Source organism: Antennarius striatus, chromosome 13, assembly GCF_040054535.1.
Source record: "Antennarius striatus isolate MH-2024 chromosome 13, ASM4005453v1, whole genome shotgun sequence".
NCBI lineage: Eukaryota > Metazoa > Chordata > Actinopteri > Lophiiformes > Antennariidae > Antennarius > Antennarius striatus.
The window spans coordinates 7,359,430-7,384,654 of NC_090788.1; the positions used below are offsets into that span (position 1 = coordinate 7,359,430).

General features: G+C 39.5%; 1 protein-coding gene across 2 annotated transcripts in view; it reads left to right on the forward strand.

The window, feature by feature from the left end:
- Positions 1-24,488, forward strand: part of LOC137605849 (roundabout homolog 2-like) — a 74,270-nt gene extending 49,782 nt beyond the window's left edge. The window contains exons 10-28 of one of the 2 annotated variants that reach the window (XM_068330698.1): positions 531-736; positions 2,266-2,347; positions 2,454-2,619; positions 3,009-3,175; positions 3,258-3,379; positions 5,807-6,038; positions 11,784-11,908; positions 11,998-12,169; positions 13,448-13,624; positions 14,765-14,791; positions 14,921-14,960; positions 16,417-16,544; positions 17,199-17,465; positions 18,330-18,492; positions 19,746-19,997; positions 21,137-21,342; positions 22,964-23,125; positions 23,227-23,484; positions 23,606-24,488. In XM_068330698.1, coding sequence (XP_068186799.1) covers positions 531-736; positions 2,266-2,347; positions 2,454-2,619; positions 3,009-3,175; positions 3,258-3,379; positions 5,807-6,038; positions 11,784-11,908; positions 11,998-12,169; positions 13,448-13,624; positions 14,765-14,791; positions 14,921-14,960; positions 16,417-16,544; positions 17,199-17,465; positions 18,330-18,492; positions 19,746-19,997; positions 21,137-21,342; positions 22,964-23,125; positions 23,227-23,484; positions 23,606-23,607 — 2,954 coding nt within the window. In that variant the 3' untranslated portion in view covers positions 23,608-24,488. The remainder of the gene's footprint in view (positions 1-530; positions 737-2,265; positions 2,348-2,453; positions 2,620-3,008; positions 3,176-3,257; positions 3,380-5,806; positions 6,039-11,783; positions 11,909-11,997; positions 12,170-13,447; positions 13,625-14,764; positions 14,792-14,920; positions 14,961-16,416; positions 16,545-17,198; positions 17,466-18,329; positions 18,493-19,745; positions 19,998-21,136; positions 21,343-22,963; positions 23,126-23,226; positions 23,485-23,605) is intronic. The other variant, XM_068330699.1, reaches the window with a different exon arrangement.
- The last annotated feature ends 737 nt before the right edge of the window (positions 24,489-25,225 follow it).

Below are 25,225 nucleotides of genomic sequence, written 5' to 3' on the forward strand. Positions count from 1 at the left end.
CAAGCTATTTTTTGGATGATACAACATGTTTTAAAAAGCTTTTAAATAGACGAGTTGTTGTATTGCTTGGCATGATAATTCGTAGTTTAGTAGTTGTGTGCCTGAGAGTGTTAAAGCTGGGAGGAGGTGCAGCCTTGAGTCGGAGTAGGAAGAGAGAGGACAGGCATGAATGTGTTGAGAAGTGTTAATAAGAAGGTATGGTAATTAGCACCGTGGATGAAGCGTCATTAATCCTTACCTAATAATTAAAGCTCAAAGGTGTGATGCAGAGCAGTGAGCACACTGCTTAACTGTGGAGATAGCTCAGTTCCTCTCACAACATATCTTGGTGATTGAACCATAACATCAGACATTAAAGCAATTCTTAGTAATCACAAATTAACGCCATGTAAGGAGGTCATGTATTTTTCACAAATTAGGCAAAATGTATCCAGTTAGATCAGAGACTTTTATCCTCAAGTCATGACATCAAAATTATAGGGTAACTCTTAATTTAAATAATAACACTCTTCTTTGCTCTTCATCCTCAGCTATGAAAGATCGCCCACCACCCATAATCCGGCAGGGCCCATCCAATCAAACGCAAATATTGGGAGGTGTGTCCATACTTAGGTGTCAGGCATCAGGGGACCCAGAGCCTACAGTTACCTGGAGAAAGAATGGGCCTAGTCTGCTGGGAAAGGATCCACGATTTTCTCTCCTAGAGCACGGCAGCCTCCAGATCCAGAACACCAGGGTGGGATTACAGTGTGTTTTGGTGGCTTAATCTGTCTACTTCCACCACTTTGTGCTACCCAAGGTTACTATGGCCATGTGAAAACACAACATCATTTGAGCGAAAACAATCAGCCACAAGGTTGCAAATAAAAGCATGTGTTGCCATATGAATATTTACACTGGTTCCACTGCATTATCAGATCTCAGCAATGAAATTACAACCTTATTAATTCTTAATAACAATGGTGAAAACTGCAGGCAAAAAAATAACTCATTTTTATAAAATAACTCATAGTTTTCACAGAAGATACCTGATAGTGGGTTGAAGTACATGATACAATCTCCTGTAGAAGGAGCACAGAACAAAGATTTTGTCTGTTTTTCTGTACCTGAAGTCGAACAATTGCTGCAATTCAGCTTAACTTAAAATGGCTCCATTAGAGAAGAATTGGTTGAATCTCTCTTAAATGTGTGAAACTAATAATGCTGTGTACTCATCCACTTTCCAATTGCCTGGAGGTTATACATGTGTACTGTGCAATGTAATTGTTGTTCTTCAGTAGAAGAGAAGGTTAATTCTGCATCTGCTTTTCCTTATTTTAATTACTTGTCCACAGAAAAAGGATCTACATGCATTGCATCAGCACAGACATACAAACTCAAACACATCCAGAATCTACTTTTTTCTTCTTTTTTTGTTCTATTTGTTCTATTGTTTTTCTTCTATTGCATGTGAAAGATGAAAGAGAAACACTCTTACCCAGTGGCTGATGTCAGCTGAATGTAATTCAAATGGAAAAGTGCAGTCAGGTTGCTTTTAAAAGATGAATAGTAAATATTGATTTTTAAAAGTTGTTAAACACTGCTATTTGGTCTGAATATGTGAGGCAGCAGTTAGACTCAAGGACTCAAGGACAGAGACTGGTGAGAGGAGTCTAAAGGGGCTAATATAATGGACAAACTGCAATAAACAATGTCCTGTCACAGTGTCAAAGTCTCTCTCTCTCACTATCCTCGACTCTTTCTTGAGATATCACAGTGCTCTGGGACTCCTATACCCCTGCATGTATAAAACAAATGGTCATATCACTTATGTCTTGTGTCAGCAATGATGATGATAATGTTGATGGCTCTGGGAATGGGGGGTGACTATTATTGGAGGGAATCAATTAAGAAAATTAATGTAAGCTCTTACTAGGCTCTTTTTTCTAATTGCCCGGTGTTAAAGTTTCCTCCACTCATCCACTCTCCGGTTTTTCTTGAGCCAAATGCAGGCCAGTGGAGGTTAATGCATTTTTACTGTATGAGTAGCTGTGAACCTCCTTCAGAAGCCTAGGCTGATGTAAGAGCTTGTAGGAACCAATTGGGAACAGAGTTAGAAAATATATGGGATACAGTGAAATATAACGGCAGAGTGCAGCTTGAAAACGGTAACATTGTGATGTGAATGAGAAGAGAAAGTCTTATGAGTGGATTTTAGTCTTTTAAATAAATCTGAAATCTGCCTCATTGTAAAAGTTGTCTTGGGATTGTCTTTGTCTTCCCTAGCTATCTGACATGGGATTATACACCTGTGTGGCAACCAGCTCTAGTGGGGAAACATCATGGAGTGCCTACTTGGATGTCCGAGGTCTGATTTAGAAAATTTAATGATAACTAAAAGAAAATTTCTGTGCGTGATTTGGTATAGCTTTGCTAGTATTCATCTTGTGTATCTGTGTTTCCTCGGTTGCCAGAGTCCACGGACCTCCTGGAGTTTGTGTCTCACAATGTCACAGCTCTCCCAGGGCCACCCTCCAAGCCAAAGGTCATCGATGTCACAAAGAGCAGTATCTCGTTGTCATGGGAACCAGGGCCTGAGGCAATCTCCCCAGTGTCCTCATATGTCATTGAGGCTTTTGGGTAATGTCTGTGACCTATACCCTTGGGTAACATTTGGTGACCCCAAACTTTCATGGCAGTAACAGATGTATGATGTTTATGTAGGCAGAAAATAGATGTTTTCAAACAGAATTCTAGATGTTTCAGAAATTAAATTTTTCTTACACTGAAAAGTAATATTGGCACAAGAGCTTTTTCTTTCCGCACCCAATTCAAGAAAGATCATATGTAGTCATATTCCTAGTGTTGATGACAGGATGCATTTCAATTTTTTTTTAAATGCTTTAAATTAATCCTTGTTCACAATCTCTAGGAGGAAAGCCTGTCAGTGTTGTCCCATGCAATTGGAGTTACTTCTGTGATACATTTTGTTTCCCGATTTCAACAAATTAATACATTTATTTTTGCAGTCAGTTGGTCAGTAACAGCTGGCAGACGGTGGCAGACCATGTGAAGACCACCGAGTTCACAGTCAAGGACCTGCGACCCAATACAGTTTATCTGTTCATCATCAGGGCAGTCAATGGTCAAGGTCTTGGAGACCCAAGTCCAATGTCTGAGCCTGTCCGCACTCAAGGTGCAAAAAATAAATAGATATGGATTACTATTAGTAAGAAATGCTCTCCCTCTACATGCGTTCATTTCTTTCTCTTTCCCAGACATTAGTCCCACAGCACAAGGGGTGGACCATCGTCGAGTTCAGAAGGAGTTGGGGGATGTGGTGGTCAGTATGCACAACCCAGTGGTCCTCAGTTCGACTTCTGTGCAGGTCACATGGACTGTGAGTACACACATTTGGTGATAGGTTTCAGTACAAACTCCGATTAGAATGCTAGGTAAAACAGAAAAACATTAATTATTCACATAGTTTATTGCCCCTTTTTTAGCATTTCTTTGCTGTTAAACATATTAGTGCTGTCAGGCAATTAAAAAAATTGAATTACAGGATTTGTAATTAATTAATCACATTTTAATCTCATACCTGCTAAAGGCCCCAAATAAAGAATTTGAATTCTAGGACATTACAAAATTGTAGTGCATGACTAATCAATAGAATGCACCAAGAAGGGAAGATCTGAAATCCACATTTTTATTGGTCAAGTGTGCTTTATAAATGAAATTCAAAAGAAAAATGTCAAGCACATCAGCAAACCAATTTGGTCAGGTGCATTTCTCAAAAATGCAATACGAATAAAGTTAAATAAATAAAAGTCAGAAATAAAATAAGACTGAATCTCAAATAGGCACATAAGCAGACTCTCAATCCAAATGAATACTAAAGCTGACTCAATGCAGCGATTCAAAATGAATAGTAGAACATGCCTCTAAATAAGGCAACTAAATTGCAAGATGCCAACAGGCCTTTAAAAGGGTTAGCTAACGTTACAGGAACTGACAACACACAACTCTGTGTCCTTGACATGTTTTGCATTTAAATGATACGTTAAGCTGGAGCTGCTTCGGTGATATGAAAATTCTATTTTACAAAAGGTACAAATCACTGCGTTTTTCTTGATAGTCCCGTCTTTGTTCTTTTATTAAATAAACTTTCCGCCCAAAAGTCCAAGTGGGTTTGCCTCGCTCTCCTGTGTCGCGTCCATCTCTGTTGTCAGTCACCCTGCTTTTGACTAGTGGCGCAGATACGAAGTGACGTGTCACTGCAGCCTACAGGTCTCTCAATGGGCCAAATTTAAAATGCTTGCGCATTGACTTGCCACTCACGATTAATTGCGTTAATTTTTATAGCACGTTAATTTGTAGCGTAATTAATCTACTTAACACGTTAAACTTACAGCCCTAATATGAATCTTTCAAGGATGCCTTTTTCATAATCATAATCATGACATCATTAGTCACTACCTATGAGCCTGTTTACCACTGAAATGTATTCACAAAAAAGTATTTGTGAATTTTACTTTTTGGGGAATTCGGTTGTTATTGTTGTACTATTACCTGCACAGCAGCAAATCTTTCATCTCACTAGATTTTGAATTTGTTGGCAAACATAGGATACACTGTAGAATTCATAGTGTAAGCAGCTGGTGCTCCATTAATTTAGATTGGTTTGAGGTAATGCAGGAATTAAGAGTAATGTTTCTATTTAGGACAAATACATCACCATTAGGTGATCATTTCTGTCCATTGGCAAGGTGTCCATACTGCATACAGCTGCAGGCTAATGACACTAGGAAGGGTTTACACCAGTCTGTTATTTTATGCTGTCATTGTGACAACTACACATTGTAATGCTGCTTGCTGAGTGAATGGGTAAAGCTATGTTTTTTTTGGCCTCAGTGGATCCATTATTTGTTGCAGGAAAGCCATACATTCCTTTCCCAATTTCAGGCAATTGTGGCTGTACAAAAGTGTGCGCTGTTGGTTGATCTGACGTCTTTATTCCTCTGATGTCCTTTAGAAAGAGTTGTACAGGTGCATACTGTATTTCAGTAAAATTTATTTAGATAGTCAGGTTAATGTCAGATGAGAAAACAGGTATTGAGTTTTTTGGGTGTCATTAGAGTTTAATAAATTGATATTTAAATGCGATGCATATTTCAATGCATTTAAAAAATGTGTAGTTATGTTCTTATATTAATTTCCTAAATTTTGACAAGACATACAATTTCATGTCATTTAGACCCACTTAAACATCTTCATCATCAGATTTGGAAGTCATATTTTGTTGTTTTAATTTGGGATTTGATGTTGAATAAAAGTGTAAGCTTGCAGTACGTAAGCCAAAGGTTTTCATTATATCTGCAGTGCAATTTTTCGTAAACGGAGAAGATGATTTTTTTTTTATTCAAGTCTTCAAACCTACTGTTTTTCAAGTAATTTTTTCTTGTTTTCACAATATTTAAGATTCAGTGTCCATTTTGTCAATGACATGTGGAATAAGGCGACAGAGGGGGGGGGGGGGGGGGGAGTATTATCCGAATATATTTGGTCAGGTTTGATGATATACTCCTTGGTGATTCAGAATTTTGTGTTCACATACTGCTTAAGGTCTCTGACTGTCTCAGCTTTACTTCATGACCCTCTTTGTGCAATTTCTTCATTGTCCACTTATGATTAAACTGTATAGTCAAAAAAAATTTATAAAGCAGTCAAAAACTGTACACAGCTTTAAATTCATGTAGGACTCCCACATCATTTCCATAGAGCGTATATTCATGCTGCTCTCTCTCTCATTCTGCTCTTCATTCAGGTGGACAATCCTTCCCAGTTTATTCAAGGCTACCGTGTTCTGTTCCGGCAGACTTCAGGTCTGCCCTCCCCAGGGCCTTGGCAGATACAGGACTTGAAGGTTGCTTCAGAGAGGGACATAACTCTCTCTGGTCTCAAGAAAGGCATTGTCTATGAAATTAAAGTGCGGCCATACTTCAACGAGTTCCAGGGTGCAGACAGTGAATCTATGACAGCACGTACTATGGAAGAAGGTAAGCGAAAAAGTACTGAGGAGAAAAAAAAATTCCTCAGCCTCTGTTTTACAAGTAATTCAAGATTTACTTTGTAAATGACTCCACTTACTGCACAGTTATATTGGGGCTTCTAGCGGTAATGCGTAATGGCATTTCAAGTACAGCCACCCACACAGGCATACTGCTGTAGTGCCATGTCTCTTGTGTGTGCAAACAGGTTTCACAGACAGCACAGTAGGGGACTTTGACAGGTCTTGGTCTCTGTGGGTTGGTGGGCAAACAGGGGGAGGGCAAAAACTGTCGCTTTTGACATAAGCCCAACTCTGCTGATGTGTGGACCCCTGCTGCCAAATCTCCGTCACATACTAAAAAAGACTAGAGGGATGCGCCCTTCGTTTACCAGCACAAACACAATCAGCCACAGTTCTCTGAATGCTAATGTTTGCGGTATAAATATAAACTAACTTACTGAAATAACTTACCAACCATGGACAAACTGCTGTCTTAAGCCTCGTCATAGGACAGTATTATTCACTACTTTTGATGCTCATCACATAAAAATCCATGAATTTGAAAAAAACAAATGTTTGTGAATTGCAAGACGACTGTTTCACCCAAACATTGACACAACAATGGGGCTTTCATGCTGCATCACTTGGATTGCATGGGGGTTAGCTTGCAGTGAAAGCAAGTCATGCTGAGGTCATTAATGCATCTTCCTCCCAGTAGGAGAGTTAAGGCCTGTGGACTAAGGATACGGCTGGTGGGGAAAAAGAAACACAACTCAGCCCCAGCCAATTAAAATGGCCACACAGGATCACTTAATGTCTTTGTGGACCAGTATGCATGCTCTAGTTACTTGGACTCTGGAAAGACCATAGTAGTGGAAAAATTGGCGTGATCTACTGATACTCTGTTCCGCAAATGTGCTGACATGCAAAAAACACAAGATATCCATCAAAGGCAGGTCCCTACCTTTGTGAAACCCTAGCAGAGGATATCTCAGGAGCTTCAGAGGTCAAAACAAGTGACATAAAGTGGCATTTGTATGTTAAGATTAATGATCCTTACAATCATTTAATGAGTTGCGAGTGAGAGCAATGTGGCCAGAGGCAAAAGGCTCTTTGACGTCACCATCACTCCTGTCATGGATCCTATAGCTTTCCACAACTGCTGATGGAAAATTAAATGAAATGCTATATGTACCCTCAGTAGGTATAGCCTTCATGGTGATGCTCTGATATTTTGAGACCAGGACAGGAAGGAAGGACAGTGAAGAGACAAGAGCTAATTGAACTAGAGGTCAATATAGTTATTGATTTAACAGATAAATCAGTGCCAATAGGACATTCCATTACCATAATCCTAGTCATAATCAGTGAATTGGCTCTCACTGGCTTCAATAGCTACCAATGGCTGTACTACTGTTGGCCGTGGACAAAAAACATTATTTTACGTTGAAGGCTCTGTATGAGAAGTTAACCCTTACCTTTCTTTTATGATCTCTACAATAAAGTTCACCTCATATTTGTGAGTATCCACCACCATATGACCTATTTCCTGATCCTACTGGGTAGGGTGTGTTTTGCAGGTGTTATATGGGGACTAGTTTGTTGAAATGTATGAATTTGTTTAATCGCTGCAGTCATTTGCATAACAGGTTATGTTTACCTCTTTATATCATGTAAAGTGGGACATTAAGCAGCTTTTATACCTTTTGTTTAATTGAACAGCTGTGTTCAGTAAACACTGAAATGTTCTGAGTCACTGGAAGCAATAATTGCTTCAAATTACTCACAAGCTTCCGTGTTCAGCATCCCTCACATCAGTATTAGTCACATTATTAAGAGCATGCTCTTTGACCATATCTGTCAGTCTAAGCATTTAGTTTTATGTTTTCTGCAGTCATTACTATATCACAGCCATTATTCATCCACAGGGATTGTTTTTATTCATGCAGAAATTGCTGAATTACACTAATTGGTTGATGATATTGGTGAAAACCCTCAACTGACTGGGCAAGCCCCACCCCTTTGCTGAAACAGCAATACCAAAACTGCGCATGCTTGATATGGAATTTTTATTGTACTGCTTAATCCATATGTACATATTGTTCTTGTTTTCATTTTCAACCATTTATCTGGATTGGGGTCATAGTCGCATCAGTTTGAACAGTGAAGCCCAGACACTCCCACCTCCTCTGAAGGGATTCCAAGGGATTCCAAGGTGCTCCCAGGCCAACCAAGAGATCTAATCTCTCTAGCAAATTCTGGGTCTGCCTTTTGGTCTCCTCCCAGATGGACCTGCCTTGAACACCTCCCTAGGAAGGAATCCAGGGGGCATCTTAACCAGATGCCCAAACCACCTCTGCTTGATGTGGAGGAGCAGCTGCTCAACTTTGAGCCTCTCCCAGATGTCTGAGCTCTTCACCCTATCTCTAAAGCTGAGCCCAGACTCCCGACAGAGAGCTCATTTCTCACCGCTTGTAATCAAAATCCTGTCCTTTTTGTCATTGCGCAGAGCTCATGACCATGGATGAGTGTAGACAGAGCAGTAAATGGAGAGTTTTGCTTTGTGGCTCATTTCTGTCTTCATCACTATGGCTCAGCAGAGCAACCACATTACTGTGGACGACTCATCTACCTGCCTGTCTATTTCCCATTTCATTTTTCCCTCACTCATGAATAAGACCCTGAGATAGATTGAACTATTTTGCTTGAGAGAGGGACTTCTGTCCTACTTGGAGTAGATACTCCACCCTTCTTCATATTTTCACTGAGAACTATGTTCTTAGATATACATCTGTGTGCACAGAGGTAAAGAGGAGGTGTCATGGTTGAGACTCACCAAATCTCTAATTAGATAAGTAATCAAACCTCAAGTATTCTACCATGCTAGTAGTGTCAACCATTATAGTTCAACCTTAGTGTATTACTGTAATATTACTATTGTATTTGCATTGATTTTTTGAAATCCCTGCTGGTCCAATTATTGTTATATTCAAAGTGTCTTGATAAAGATAATGGCAGTCACCTATCCACAGCTATAATAATGGTGGGTTGGAAAATGAAAGACAGTGTTACGAATTGTCCAATCACATTACACAGGAAAGCTGAACAAATTTACTGCCAATAACAGCAAGTGGGTCAGACTCACAGAGAGCTGCATGTCCTGGAAAATCTGAAGGAACCAATCAGAGAGAAGCTTTAGGTCACCTTTACCAAAATTTGAGGGACTCTCAATTTATTTTTTCTTTTCTTTTGTTTTGGAGGTAAAGGAATAGATCACCTGGAGTTACTGCTCTTCTATAGCAATACAAACACTTCTAAAGTTGCTGCACTCATACTGCACACTTCTTGACTGCATTTCTCTCCAGCCATTTACAGAACCAATCCCATCAGGAAACATTAAGTAACTGGCTTTTAGACCAGGTGGTAAATAAGACAATGCAGTTATGTCCCAACTGCTTTGCATTATTGTGACCACCATTGCCTTATCTGCAAACACTGCAGCATTACACTGCAGTTAGCTTTAGTAAATTGTAGTGCCATAATAAGTGCCATTTCAAAGAAGTTAATGCATCCACTCAATCAGAGCATAATGAAATTTTAATATGAGTCATGAGAGACTGTGGTCCTAGAGCAGTTCAATCAATTTTTTTTTTCCCCTGTGCCATATACATGGCATTGGCACTCTATGTAATCCACCAATCTGTCCATGAAGGTTAGCAAGGTAACTTGGTACATAGGAAATTGTCCTTTAAAGAGCTTTGAATATGGCATCCCAGAAGGACAGCTGCAATTTCCACTTTACAGTCAACTTCAGCATGCTTTCAAGGACATGAAGCAGTTCCAATTACATAAGACTTGAAAAATTAAATGCATCCACTTAAAAAGCATTTAAATGTGGTCAAAATGGTTCTTATCCATTAAGAAAGTAATGTTAGTCTTTGGGCTTAATTGAAATTCCTTTCATTTAAAGGGATCCTATTATGAAAACACATTTTTTCATTTCCCTACAAATACAATCGTCTTCCCAAACCCTGCCAACTCCTAGAATCTGGAAAACAAACGGGCCCTGTCTTGAATGTACATCCGCAAAGTTGTCCAACAGCAATTGCTTCACCAAAAAAAAAAAAAAACATTTCCTCTGAGGGAAGAATATTTTTTTGTTACAGTTGTAACAATGGTTTTCTGCTACAGAGAAAACCATAGATGATATCAAAACGTCAAAATAAGGAACATTTAAGAAAACCAAGTCATAATTAATAGAGAATAGATAATAAAATAAAAGCATACGGATATATACAGTTCTTAGCGTCCTAGCTTCCATTTGTCTTCCTCCTCATTGCGATGGTTAGCAGGTGAAAATAAGATAGAGAGTGGTATAGGCACACAACAGCCAACAGTTCAAAGTAGTTCACAAGAAGAAGAGAAGACCTCCATGTTTCCTCTTACCACTGCCGGTCCCATCCGAACCGTCTGGAAGCTCTCAATGAAATATTCGTGATCATGACCACATATCATTGAAGCACATCCTGTTAGCCCCTCCATCTTGTTAGCCAGCAAGAAATTGCTGGCTAACAAGGAGACACGACTTTTATAGTTTCCTATCCATACCCATCCGTTGTCTCGTCTGCTGATTTCTTTACCTATTTGCAATCATTTTGTGCAAGTCAGTTAAGGGTGATAGATTTCAAATACAGTGTAGTTGGACATCTGGCAATTGTGCGAAGTCACTTACAAAGAGAATAATATAGGACCTTTAAAAAAATCTTGCTGTTCTGGTTGGAATTGTTATTGTTTATGCAACAGTTAAAGTTAAATTTATACTCTAAGTCAAGGATCTACTGTATCTGACACGGATACAGACGACATGAATGAAATAAAACAGCTGGAAATGGTTTGAGACAGTGTAGCTACAATATAAGCAAGATACAACAAATGTGTACTGTATGTAAACAATTAAGAAATATCTTAATTAAGTTTAAAAACTCAAGTCAAGTTGATGTACTTAATGGCCTCATAAACCACCACTGGGGTCATTATTACCTCCACATTTTCCATTTTGCATTTACTGTTATCACATCCAAAAATGACTATTGTTGACTCTTCTGAAACTTTACTTTCTCAATGTTCTTGTATCGATGTCCTCATAGAGGATGTACAGAAATATGTATGAGTCGATAAATAATCAATAAACCATTTATGTATCCATTTATGTACATAGAGAAAGCAAAAATGCTTAATGTGTTTAAGTTGTGATGCCAAGAAGTATGGAAAAGTCAATACAGGTAGTCCTCAACCTACAAACACAAATGGTTCTTTAAGCTGAATTGTTTGTGAGTCGTTATTTATCAAATTTCAATCTATATTTACGGCCAGTACATTGGCACAGTGGGTAGTGCAGTCGCTGTCCGGGTTTGAGTCCTTTCTGTGTGGAGTTTGAATGTTCTCGTCGTGTCTACATGGGTTCTCTCAGGGTTCTCTGACTTCCTTTCACCTCCAAAAACATGCAGTTTAGGTGGATTGGTCATGTCAAAATTGCTCATAGGTGTGCATGTGTGTGTGAATGGCAGGGCCTCGGTGCTTGTATCTATGAATGTTCATAAGTCGAATGTTCGTATGTTGAGGACTCCCTGTATAATGGAAAAATTGGGAAGCTCCCTTTGCTTCACAGTTATGCAAAAATCATATTAAGATATGAAATGCTCTTTTTGTTATGTAATAAGCTCTTTTTTTCATACTGCTTGTAACCCATCAGCACCTGGTGCACCACCACAGCAAGTGACAGTGTTGACAGTAGGGAACCACAACAGCACATCTATCAGCGTATCGTGGGACCCTCCGCCTTCCGACCAACAGAATGGCATTATCCAGGAGTACAAGGTTGGATCACATTCTGCTTTTGGCACACTGACGCAAACTGAATTTATTACTAACCTTAAAATCTATCATGTCTGGTGTGTCTGTGTTAGATCTGGTGTTTGGCCAATGAAACCCGCTTTCACGTCAATAAGTCTGTGGATGCAACCATCCGTTCAGTGGTGGTCGGGGGGCTGCAGGCTGGAGTTCAGTACCATGTGGAGGTGGCTGCAGGCACTAGTGCAGGGGTGGGGGTCAAGAGCAAACCTCAGCTCATCATTTTGGGTAATTCACTCACACACAGACACACACACACACACACTCACTCACAGACACACTCACACCAAACCAGGTGTCAAATGGAAAGTCCTCCTAATGGGGAACCTAGGTCTCCATCACAGATTGGTGGTCTAGAAAAATGATTTATCAATTTATTGCACTTGAAGAAAGAAGATTGCGCTTTACAACGCAGACGTCTACTGAGAAATCAATAGTGTTTCATTAAGTGTAGTGTCTGGTAACACTGCCAAGTACTGTTAGCCATATCAATAATCCTCTTCAATATGTGGGCAGCTGGTGCTAACATAGTAGACAGTGTTTTCGTTGGAGCTTATCAGACTATCACATCTTATCAAACAGCAAATAAAAGGATGCCCAGAGTATATAAGCCCAGAATCAATATCAGAGCCCAGGCCAGATGGTCTTCGTCTGTGACTTTTGACTGATATATAATAAAACCCTTAACACACAGGGAAAGGGAAACACACCCCTGTGGACCAGAGCTTAATGATGGAGGGGGGTGGGTGGGATTCTGCTAGAGACTGTGAATCTAATTTCACAGCACAGTAGCTGCAACAGAAAATCAAACTCTGTCAGAGCTGCTCTGTCAATCCTGTGTCTTGCAGCTCAAGTTGATAAGTGCACAGCTGAATTGATTTACTCTGCCTACATATTGGATACACTGATGCTGTGTATTCATTTATTTATTTATTTGTTTATTTATTTATTCGTATTGCTTTTACCTCCATTGTCTCCACCTTTTGCCATTTCCTGAGGTCTGTTTGATTTATGTTTGGTATGTGCTGTCTCATATACAGTAGGTGTATTATATAAGTGCATCATTGGAACTGAATGTGTTTTACTACCAATCTTTACCATTATATTTTCCTTCTTTCATAAAGTTTTCAGATGTGTTAACCAGGCAAAATAAACCAAATAACAACATTCAAACAGATTTTATTATGTTTTTTTATACATATATATTTGAAATCACTATGGAAATAAGACTTGAATATTTTGACTTACTTTCATATTGATCAAAAGCTTTTCATGCTTGGAAACTAGGAAAAAATGACCTTTGTTTGTGTTTGGTTTCCATTTGTGTGGAATTGATGTTCAATTGACGATAAATTATTTGTCCTCTTATTCTGTGTGTGTGGTGTGTGTATGTGTGTGTGTGTGCGTGCGCGCGTGCATGTGTGTGTGTGCACGTGCACATGCCCATGCATATGTGCATGCGTGCATGCATGTGTTTGTGTTTGTATATTCCTACTGTACCCCCAGGTGCAGAACTGAGGGACATAATGACGGGATCGGAAGGAAACAATAGCATCTCAGACATGGTGAAGCAGCCAGCCTTTATTGCCGGTTTGGGAGGAGCTTGCTGGATTGTCCTTATGGGTTTTAGTGCCTGGCTATACTGGAGGAGAAAAAAGAGGAAGGGACTCAGCAACTATGCAGGTAAAAGAAAAAAAAAATCAATTCACCATCGGTTCCACACCATACAAAATCTTAGCACTGATAGGCCTCTCTCGCTCTCTCTCTCTCTCTCTCTCTCTCTCTCTCTCTCTCTCTCTCTCTCTCTCTCTCTCTCTCTCTCTCTCTCTCTCTCTCTCTCTCTCTCTCTCTCTCTCTCTCTCTCTCTCTCTCTCTCTCTCTCCAATGAGAACTGATGTCATCTCAGATGTGACTCCATCTGAGCTGGCTAAATTGTTCAACAAAGGAAATATATTCACCACAAATGGAAATAGGCCCTATTGACTTGAAATCATGTGCAATGATGTGCATCAACCGTGCTGAGTTCCATCAGCGCCTTACCTCCACCCCCTACCACTGTCAGGCCAAGGCTGGTTGTTTGCACATTAACCAGAGGCACGTCTAGGTTTATGTTTGAAATATTTTTTTCCCTCATGGCAGGGACTTGGAGAGAGTGCTCTGATTTTCTAATTCAATAGGGATTTACATGATTGAGTGCTGCTCGTCTGATCCTTTCGCTCAAACGAATTGAGGTGTTTAAGTCCGAGCAAAGCACATTTCCTTTTAGAAGATGAAGAAGAATTACTGGAAAGTTCACAATATCAGAAATGCCATGATTTCTTTTTGAATTGTACTTTTAAACAAATTTCTTCAAATTTCAAACTGTATTACTTCAAATTACAGTACATTTAATTGTCATGAGCAACAATAATTGTTTTATTGTTTAAGAATGTCTTTTCTGCTGTCAGTTTATCAAATAATTATGTAATTCTATTCTAACCTCTTTTTCAGCCTTTTTTTGTAAGAAACAGTTTCATAGAATAAAATTATAAAACATGTCATGTTCATTTCAACGTTATTCCTTGGAGCCATCAGTTTAATGCGGACAAAATGACGCAGTGCTGTGATGAGATGTCAAATTACTGACCCGAATTACATTAAGATATGAATATTGCTGACACACCACCAGTGATAAATGAACAGAACAAAGTAAAAGATGAGGGGACAGTATTGCCATACGTGATTTTATGAATGTCTTTATTTCCTCTTTCAAATCGCTGCATTCTAATGTGTTTGATTTATGACCCTCCATCTACCTCTATCCATCTCTGTCCGGAATTGCAGTACAATCGTTCACCTTCACTCGTGCAGGTATGTCTGCGCATATAGCATATTAAAATATCATAGAAATTAACCAGTCACTACTGTAATATACCTCTCATTGGAATTCAGGTTGAAGCAAAACAGTTTCTAATCCCACCCCCTTTTTCTCTCTGCCAGTTACCTTCCAAAGAGACAGAGGCCTGATCAGAAACGGAAGGTGAGAATTTAGTTTTAACTGAAATAAAAAAAGCAACAAGCTTATTGGGGAGCTTTACCGCTGACATTTGACACAAGTGCCACAAGATGTTAAGCACAGCTTGCCCTTTTGTTGACAAGAGCCCATTGTAATACCTGTAATGAGGAGTTCTTTTGTGCTGAATGCAATTTACGTACATATTTTAATATCCATTTGCTTGCTTATATCAATGTATTACTCGCACTGATGTACACTTGATGAAATCATTAATCACTCATTTGAAAAGCGCTACCCATGGATGCAGGTGAACTGCTGTTTTGTTCACTGGCTTTTGCTCAGTTTAAATGAGGTTATTGGCAGAACAAGGGGCTGTGGGAGGACGGGAGAGATGATGAATGTGATGTAGAAAAAGGTTGGCATACCAACGGCATGGATCAGCCAAGTGTTGTGCCTTGAATTTCCTGCAAAAAAATTTTTGCCAGCTCAAAAACACCAGAAGTGAAGTGTAGGTTTGCATCCATACCATCCATCAAAGTGTACTGAAACAATAAGAAATAAGGAAATGGGGAATTCTTTTACAGATAATAGCCGAATGTGCTTCTTTGTCTACATGAAGCAGCATATAACCCCAAAGCTAAAACAAATGTTGAATATAATAGACTAAAAATACACACTTCTATTGTCTTTTTGTGCATTCTGGTGCTAGAGTGTATTTAGAAATAAACATATATAAATGTGTGGATTTTAAAATGGAAATTATTGACATAATTGTATGAACACCTTTGAGTCATCACCAAGGCAGCTTTGAACAACTCCGCCCACCATTAAAGATTCAGTCCCAGTGGAAAATGATGTGTGTCACTGCACATTAACTAAACATGCAAACAGTATGCATGCACCATGTGACCATTGCACATCTAATATAAAGAGGTTCTAAATTGTGTGTGGGGTTTTTTTCCTCCCTAAATTGCCCCTTGCAACTTTTCTACCTTGAAGTCAAAGCTCTTATTCATTAGCGTTGTATTTCACTAAGACAAAATGGCATGGTAGCTTTCCTAAACCACCTAATGGGCTTTTGCTGTCTCTGTTGCTATGGAGACAGTGCGCCAGTGTAGCTGATCTGCCAGGGGCTGTCCATGATTCTCAATTTAAAATGTAAATTTCTGTTGTGCTAAGGCTCTAAAGTGGATTTAGTGTGTATTTAGGCCTGCCGTGTGTCTTGGAGGAGAGTTAGGGATGATGGAGTTTAGAGGAGGCAGAAGTCTGATTTATAGACTTGCCATTTTATGTCTCTCTGTTGTTTATTGTCGCCTGCATGCTGGGCTGCTCCACGGGTGAGAATATGCTGAAAGAGTTTTCACATCAATTTGCAGTTGGTGCCGCAGGAAGAAAATGCGCAATACTGTGATGATGCCAGCTGTATATTTAACCATGTTACTGGTTTTCTCTTTTACCTATCTCTGTCCACAAACAACAGTCGTCCTGGGCTGTTGAAAGCGGGTGATCAAGGGCTCCCCTGGTTAGCTGACTCCTGGCCATCCACTAGCCTCCCAGCTAATGGGGGTTTAGAGAGTCCGAAGGGCGGTGGCAACTATGGCCGGGGAGGTAAGAGATATAAACAGGATGGAGTGACAGAGAATACAGTTTCAGCGATGCCTGGTTGGACATTTTTGATGTTCATCCACTTAGAAGCACAATGACAGGACATGATTAGGGTGTGTACACACACACACACACACACAAATACACACACACGCACAAATTAAAAGAGCCTTTGAGGGCTATACTTCGCTGATGTGATTTGACAAGCCTGATATTTGCTAAAGTTTATGGTGTTTACATGTACTTTTCCCCTGCCGTTCCTCCCCATGGCCTGCCATTGCTGATTTTACATGTTTGTTTGGCACTAATAGTTATAGTTTGTGCGTTTTCATTGTGTGTTTGCATGTTCTCCCATTTTACTGGAACCCTGTTGAGCTGCAGACAGAATGTGTACAAGACAGTAGAGCAGAAGGTTACCACTATTTGAATATCCCTCTTGTGGACACTCACCCAGGCCTCCACAGCGTGTCACATGCTAATTACGCTTGTAGATAATCACTTCCATTTATATCAAGTCCATAAGAGACCTGTATTTAACTAATACAGAGAGCCAGAGCAGCAGGGAGGCTTAATGACCTTAGAGATCGTTAACTTCATGTCAGCTAATCCCTCCATGATCCTTTTTCTCTTTTCCCTTACTCATGTCACGCTCCTCAGATGTCCTACCATCTGCAGCAGTGGAGAAGACGGGTACCATGCTGTCTGATGGTGCCATCTACAGCAGCATCGACTTCATGGGGAAGGTCGGCTACAGCAGCCCAGTACGTCAGCCCACCCCCTACGCCACGACTCAGATACTCCAGTCCAACAGTTTCCACGAACTGGCTGTGGATAGGCCAGATCCTCGTTGGAAAGCCTCTCTCCAAGCCCAGCAGGAAATAGCAAACCTGGGATACTCGCTAACAGACAGACGACCTGGCAGCGGTAACACACATATTAAACATAATTTTTTTTTAAATTTTTTTGGTCTGATGTTTGTGCTCTTGGGTATGAATCCTAGGGGTCTGTACACTGTAGCAGTGCTTGAACTTCCAGTGAAATTAAGATATGCCATAAATTCCATACTTTCTTCAGTGGCAAAATACTACAGGGGAGTTGGCAAGCAAAAATGGAAAAAAGCACTGTTATTTACATATTCACTGAAAATGAAGCCTTAGGACAATATTCTTAATTACTCTTCGGTCTTCGTCACAATTCGACCCTTAGCGCTTATCTAGCCCAGAAATGTCACACAATCATGACACATTTCTTTTTTGCTTTAACGTGATTAGTACTGATGGCAGAAAATCCCTAAGTGTTCTGGGTTATTTATGCACCTTCTATACATTGAGTAAAATCACAGAGGCATGTCTGCCTGTACTTCAGTAGCCTTACACAATGGATTGTGTGCCAGAGCTAAATGTCAGGTTTATCAGAGATAATAAGAAAGAGGGAGAGATGGTGCCAGAGCTGTATGGATGTAACTTAAAGTATTTTGCTTGCAGGTTTTGATGCCTCTTTAAAAAATGTCAGCATTTAGGAAAAGTCCAAATGCACTGTCAGTCCACAAAAAGAAAGGTTTAGATAATTTCAAATAGCAGATATGGACAGCTTGGATAGCTGTCAAGGCAGTGTGTGCGTGCGTGTGTGTGTGTGTGTGTGTGTGTGTGTGAGGGAGTGCATGCGTTTGTGTGTGTTGAAGGGTTAGGTTGTGTGAATGTTGCAAAGAATAATTTGCGTGTGAGCATTTGGATCTCTTGCAATATGCACGTAAGCAGATATTTTTCCTTCTTTACCTCCCTCCTCCAGGTGCAAAGGTTGGGAAGAAAAAGAAGGTGAAGGGTGGAACAAAGGCTTCTAAATCAAACGGGACATGTTGGGCTAACATGCCTCTGCCCCTGCCACCCATGCACCCTTTACCCGGTACTGAGGTTGACCTTGACCGTTACCCGCAGGAAAACCATGGACGAGGGTAAGATGAATTTATATGTAATCTGTCTCAAGTCTTGAACAGATACACACAAATCTAAATGTAGACTTAAAGAGAAAAAACATACGCAAACATAAAATGTCGCAATACTCTACATCTGTGCCCAATGTGTGTATATATTTGTGCGTTATTCTGCAAGAATGCTTCATACATTCAACTGTCTATTTAACAAAAGTAGTGTAGTGGTAATAGTTTGTACAAATTTATACAAAGTTGAGTTAAACAGCAGTTTGACTAAATTTAACCAAAGATTGTGACCAGTTCCATGTATCAGTTCCCAAATGGCAAACTGAGGGAAACTAATCAGTATAATGTTCTATTTTATTGTCATCCTGTTTTACCGAGCATCCAGTGATTTTAGTAAAACGTGAGCAAAGTCTCAATTGTAGTGACCTATAAATTAAAGATATATCTTGCAAAGTAGGTACGAGGAGAACAAAAAATGTTTCACTTTCTGAGCCACATGGGGACTTTCCACCATATCATCAGACAATGAAAGAAGCATCATACAGCTCAGACATCCCTCCAATCTGTGCACCTTGACAAGAAAACAAATTTCTGATAGACAACAAAATCACATTTTCTCAATGTTGGAGTATCTCCTATGTAATGTTTGTTGGAGAGAACCCATTATTTTCTAAAAAAAAAAAAAAAAAGGTAACTCATAAAATATCTGAGTGGAAAATAGCCAGAGGCCAGAAAAAAAAATTTTTTTTTTCCTCCATATAAACCCTCACTGTCTAGGTGCTGCGGTATATTCAACAAGATACCAATGGCATCAAGAATAAATCTGGTAAAACTGCACTGCATAAAGAAAGATTATTAATTACCCCAATAAAACATTCCCAGAATAGCATTTTACTTGATTCAATGGTATAATGTTAACATTATTACTCTTGCGCAGAATGATTTTGGGACAACACAGCATTAACAGAACATTGAGCTATTTTAATTCTGTTTAAATTTGTTTTTCTTTTAACCTGAATTGACAAACTATTTCCTTCTACATCTCATAAAGCCAGCTAGGGATTAAAAAAAAATGTTTCCCATGCTGAAATGAATTGTACTGTGTTTTTCAACACCCCTTAATGGTGGGTCTAAAGTCACCTATCAGTGAGAATATGTTTAGGTGATCAAATACTTCCATTTTTCAAGTCGTCTTAAACATATACAGTATGATTGTTTAGCAAACTAATGTAATAACTACAACAGAAATTATTTATCCCGCATATCAGATATGACAGCAACAGTTGGGCCCCACCCATGTCGGTCCAGACTTACTGTCGCCAGAATCTTGACAATGAGGTAGATGATGAAAGAGGCCCCACTCCTCCTCTGAGAGGCCGATCCTCTTCGCCGGCTCCCTTCAGCCCGCCATCAACTTCCTCCCTCAGCTCCACCCACCACGAGGAAATGCAATCCATTTTGCAAGCGCACCTGGATGAGCTAACCAGAGCTTACCAATATGAGGTGGCTAAACAGGCATGGTAAGGGTCTTTCAAAGTACCAACAAACATTCTGAGCCATCTTCCGTATATAATCTTTTCTGGTGATGAATAGATCATCTATGAGATGTAGCTTGTTCCCAAGTGTGTGTACGCATCACAAATAATCTGTTGTATTGTGTTAATTTTGGGTTTCTGTATATCTGTGACCAATATTTGAGTGTCTACTGATCCTGGTCTATACTTGACTGATAAAATCAGCCCTCCGATCTCCAACGGAGAACATAACAACTAGAAAAGTCAGCGGCAACACATGTTTTAGGCTAATAACTGGTTTTAGTCTAACATGCTGTTCTCACAACGGTAAATAGTGTCGGTAATTATGCATGCATCTCCCCTGTGGTGGGATGTGAGCCATCATTGAGGACAGCTGTGGGGGAGATAACAGGCATGTTGGTGACAGCTCTGCCCATCTAGATATGTTTTAACAAGGGCTTTGAACCGGTTCATGGAACAAAAACGAAAACCGGAAACTTTTGGTATTTGGGCAGAAACCGAAAACTTTATATTTTTTAATGTTCCGGAACAGAATCGGAACAGAAAATAATTGTAAACCGGTTAATACCTTTTTTTTTTTTTTTTGTTCTTGAAAAAAATATTTGACCTGATGTTTCACTTCCTGTCATTCACTGGACGCGGGATGAGAGCAGAGAGAAGTAGCGGCTATCAGCAGCAGTTAAGAAAAGGGAAGTCTCCCAGTCACAATTAATTCATAACAGGTAAACACTGCAGTATGTCAATCTTAAAAATGTATGATTTAGACATTAACTCACTGGATGCAGTCATTTTCAGTGCAGTGTGTCCCCGTGCTGCCAGCGCTTTGTATCAATATTGAGCTATGGGAGAAGCACAATGAAGATCTATTGTTCAGCAATAAATGACATGGTGGAAGTTATTCTTGTCTTTTTTCAGGTAGTGTCTAAGTAGGAGGCATAAGCATGCCAGCTGAAAGAAAGTAATGAGTGAAGTCACTGCTGGCATTTAAAAGTCTCTGCCTACCTATTTTCCTGAGAAAGCACTGATTCTGCGTTCTGGAACTGTCTTTGTTTATTTGGCCTGCTCATTATGGGGTGTCCATTATCCTTTTCATTACTACACACTTTATCCCCTCAATTATTTAGGCACATGAAAGGCAGTCCCAACTTGTCCAGAAACCCAAACCCGCCAGTGGATTTCATGTCCAGTACTTTGGGGTCTGATCTGGGAGCCGTTCTCCTTTCCGAAGATGATGAAGAGGAGGAGGAGGAAAGATACGCAGTGGTGTCGAAGAACTTGTGTGGCTTCGAATATGCTCCTAGTCACAGTTTGGAAAGCATTGAGGGATCAGGTAATGTTTTTCAGGTGGTGAAAATGATTTTAAACTTAGACAGACCCTGGGTCACTGACAGAAAAAAGACCCCAGGTTCATCATTCTTCATTGTGGAAATCTTGACCGATTTATACATCTCTTTGCACCTCTCAAAGGTTGTTTTTATCTTCTCATTAACACTGATAAATGGGACATATGATTGAAACTCATGCCAAAAGATATTGATGCAAAGAATGGAGCAAGAGCAGTATTATAATAACATTATAAACCTGAAGTGGATGTTTTTGGAGATGGGAGGAAGCCGGAGAACCCAGAGAAAACCCACACAGACATGGGGAGAACATGCAAACTCCGCACAGAGCGGAACTCGAACCCGGAACCGCCTTGCTATGCGGCGACAGCGCCACCATGCCACCCTCAACTGGAAAATGTTCTATTATTTTATTCTTGTACAGTGTAGTGTTTCCTGATTGCCTTCCCAAATCAGTGGTCCCCTGTCATTGATATACAGTTACTAGTTGGGCCAAAGTGGCCTTTGCAAAATTATTATCAAGGAAAAATACAGTATATGACTGTCATTTCTTGTCAGGTCATTAAATACAGAAGTAGTTTTATTACTAGTCATACCTTTCAGATTCTGCCAAGTTGGGATTTTTGTTGTCTTTTTGTGTATTGCATTGAAGGTCATGTTTATGAAGTCAAACGAGATGTTGACTGACTGACAGTCAAAAGCAATGTGGACTAAACAGTTACTGTAAAGTTAAAAATTTCAGAGACTCAGAAGTATTCTAATAAGCGAGTTTAAATCATGCATAAGTTTTTTTCCACAACATTGGTTGTCAGAGATATCCAAACAGTTTCTTAAAGGTTATTTTAAGCCAGCCCTGCATAGACATCAAAACCATAACATAGAATATTTTTTTAAAAATACTTAAAAGTCACATTCCCAACATTTAAGATTTGATGTATTTATAGATAGGATTCTGCCTGAAAGCATTTCTTTAGAGAGAAACATGAAGGCTTCTCCCACTGGGATGGTACCTTTCCATTTTTATACTCCATTGTTTGATTGGTTAAGAGATTGACCTCTTCATTGAGATTATGTGTTTTCAGTACTTTTGAAACCCCAACGCAGGTTAAAATACAGGTCGCTTTGACTAAAAATATTTACAGATAATTAGTAATGCAAACATTTTTGTCATCTTGTGTGTAGCTGTCACGTATTAGAAGTTATTCTGTCACAAATGCATTGAGACTAAGGAGTCTCTTCAACCCAGTAAGACAAATGACAAACAAAGCCAGTGTGCTGGCAGCATTTCTACAAGGACTGCAGTTGTGACTCGATGCTTTAAATGTCATGTTTGGTTCGACAGGTTTGCATGATGTCTAATTTAAATGAAAAGGCTCTCAGTTTTGCACTTAGTATAACTGGATGAAGGCAGCAACCAAGGAAATGATTCTCAGAGACTCTGTTTAAAGCTTTAAATCTATTAAGTAGTATGCGTGAGAGGGTTACAGATCCCACAAATTTTCAGAGCTCACCATCCAGCTCCTTTTTCTAAATCTGAGTCAAAACCTTGTTTGGATATGGTAGGTACAATATTTATGTACATCAAATCTTTCTCTTTTCTACTTGTAGGTAAAGGCTTGCAGCAGTGTCACTCAGGCAGCTCCAGACCAATGGATCACGGTACTCACGGTACACATAGTCTTGGCCACAAGGGGGCACCAATAACTGGCCTCAAACCACAAATGGACAAGGTCGGAACTCTGCCCAGACGGAGAGACAATATGGCAGATGGTACGCTACCACTTTTTTTTTTTTTTGCACTAAAGTTATGCTTCTGTTATGATGCGTAATTCTCACCCTTTGTCCAACATTCTCACCCATCATCTACTCAGTAGCCCACACACCCATCATGAAGCCGATGCACAACGTGGGTTCCCGCATGCACAGTTCGTGGGCAGCATCAACCTCGGACCCCTCTGAGGAGTGTATGGTGACTGTGTCAACTCTCGAGCGTCAGCATATGGCTTCGTGGAGCGGCACAACAACATCTAACAGGGCCACCCTGAGCAGAGATTCCCACAAGAGACCCAGTGCAGATCCTTCTCACAACGGGCAACCTCCCACTCAAGGCACAGAGAAAAGGGAACACTGTAAGTGTCAATCCTCAAGGGAACATATGTACATATTGCAAAAGGAGATGCAGAGAGTGAAGCATTTATTGTTGTTTGGATTTTATGTTATGTTTCTGTGCATCTATTGTCTCTCTTTCAGAGTCTTTGTGAAACATCATTCCCTGCTGTTGCTGCCTGTTCCAGGACACCTTGTTTGTAAGAGCTATGAGATTTACTCTCGGAGAGTGACACAGAATGATGTTGGAAAGAGGGAGAGGAGACAGAATGAAGACAATGAAACTGAGTGCAAAATAAAATGCGGAGCTGTAAATGTCATGTACAGACACAGACACCAGTCTCACCAGTGTTATTTTCATCCCCCTCTCTTCAAAAGAGTATACAGTATGTTGTGTGTCTGCTTCTGTTTTCTGTCACATGCTGTACAAAGATTCACATGGCAGAGAAGAAGAAAAATCACAACAATGTGGCTTAGTAAAAAGGAAAAGGACTTGCATAATTGTAAATATATTTTTTAAGTTGTTTTTTTTTTCTCTCCTTTGATTTGCTATGCAAGCCAAACCCAATGTTGTCTCTTTTGTGATTTATTACGGTGAATAATTTTTCATTGATTCTCAAACTGTTAGCTTATTTTGAAGAAGCTACTGTATTGTACTTTGCACAGAGCATTTTGGTAAAAATAAGCACAAACCCATTGTCAGCTGAGCTGAGGATGAGCACTGATAATGGCAACGAGGGACATCTATGTTAAACTGAACCTAAACAAAAGATATGTACTTGGCTGTGATGTAATTGTTTTGAGAAACACTCATATACTGTATTGAAAGATGCGCAGGAAAAAAAACCCACAGTTAAAGCTTGGAAATAATATGTCAACATAAACTGTGTTACTAAATAATTCTTGGATTACTATTATGCATTGTACTTGCAATGGTTTTCAATGAATGGTTGCTATGATGTTTTAATGACAACCAAGCAACACAACACTTAATATCCAAAGGAAATATGTAGGAAAACAGATTCCCAAAAACAGTATGTTAATAAAATATATCTATATATTTGTTTTTGCATTTCCTTTCCAGTTACATACAGTGACATAAGAGTGACATAGCAGTGCAATATCAAAAGTTTAATGTGACATTAAAGGGGAATGGTAGAACATACAGTCCAAAACAACCTGATGACAACTGGAAAAAAATGAGATGCAGACTATATATAATGTTAAAAATCATTAAAAAAAATATTTGTCCTCTATATTACACTGTCAAATGGCTGTAGTTTGACACAATTCCCTAAAAAAATGTACAGACTAGATTGACAGCCAGATTTAAAATATTCTAATATTAATATTCAGCCAACTAGCATTCTCTGCCGGGTGAGATTCACAACACCGTGTGTTTACACTTGTTCAGGGGTTTCGGTCTGATTGTTGTTCTGGTCATGGCTCTCTCTTTGAAGAATATTTATCTGCCATATTGGTCTGCCCTCAGGAATGCACAGCCACATACCGTAGGGCCGTTTTTCATCCTTTGATGCGAAATAAAATGTGTATGTGAAAATGAACCAGAGTCTGAAACATGTCTGCATTCACACACAATGTCCATTCATATTTTGAGTGGCAGCATCATATACTTAAAATTGTATTTCTATTTTTAGTAGCTTTTTTTTCTGCCTTGTGGGGAGTCAACTTTAATTGATGTAATTTTCAGATCTGTAAGTTTGACAGCACCTTCAGATGACACTGTTGCTGCACTCTCATTGG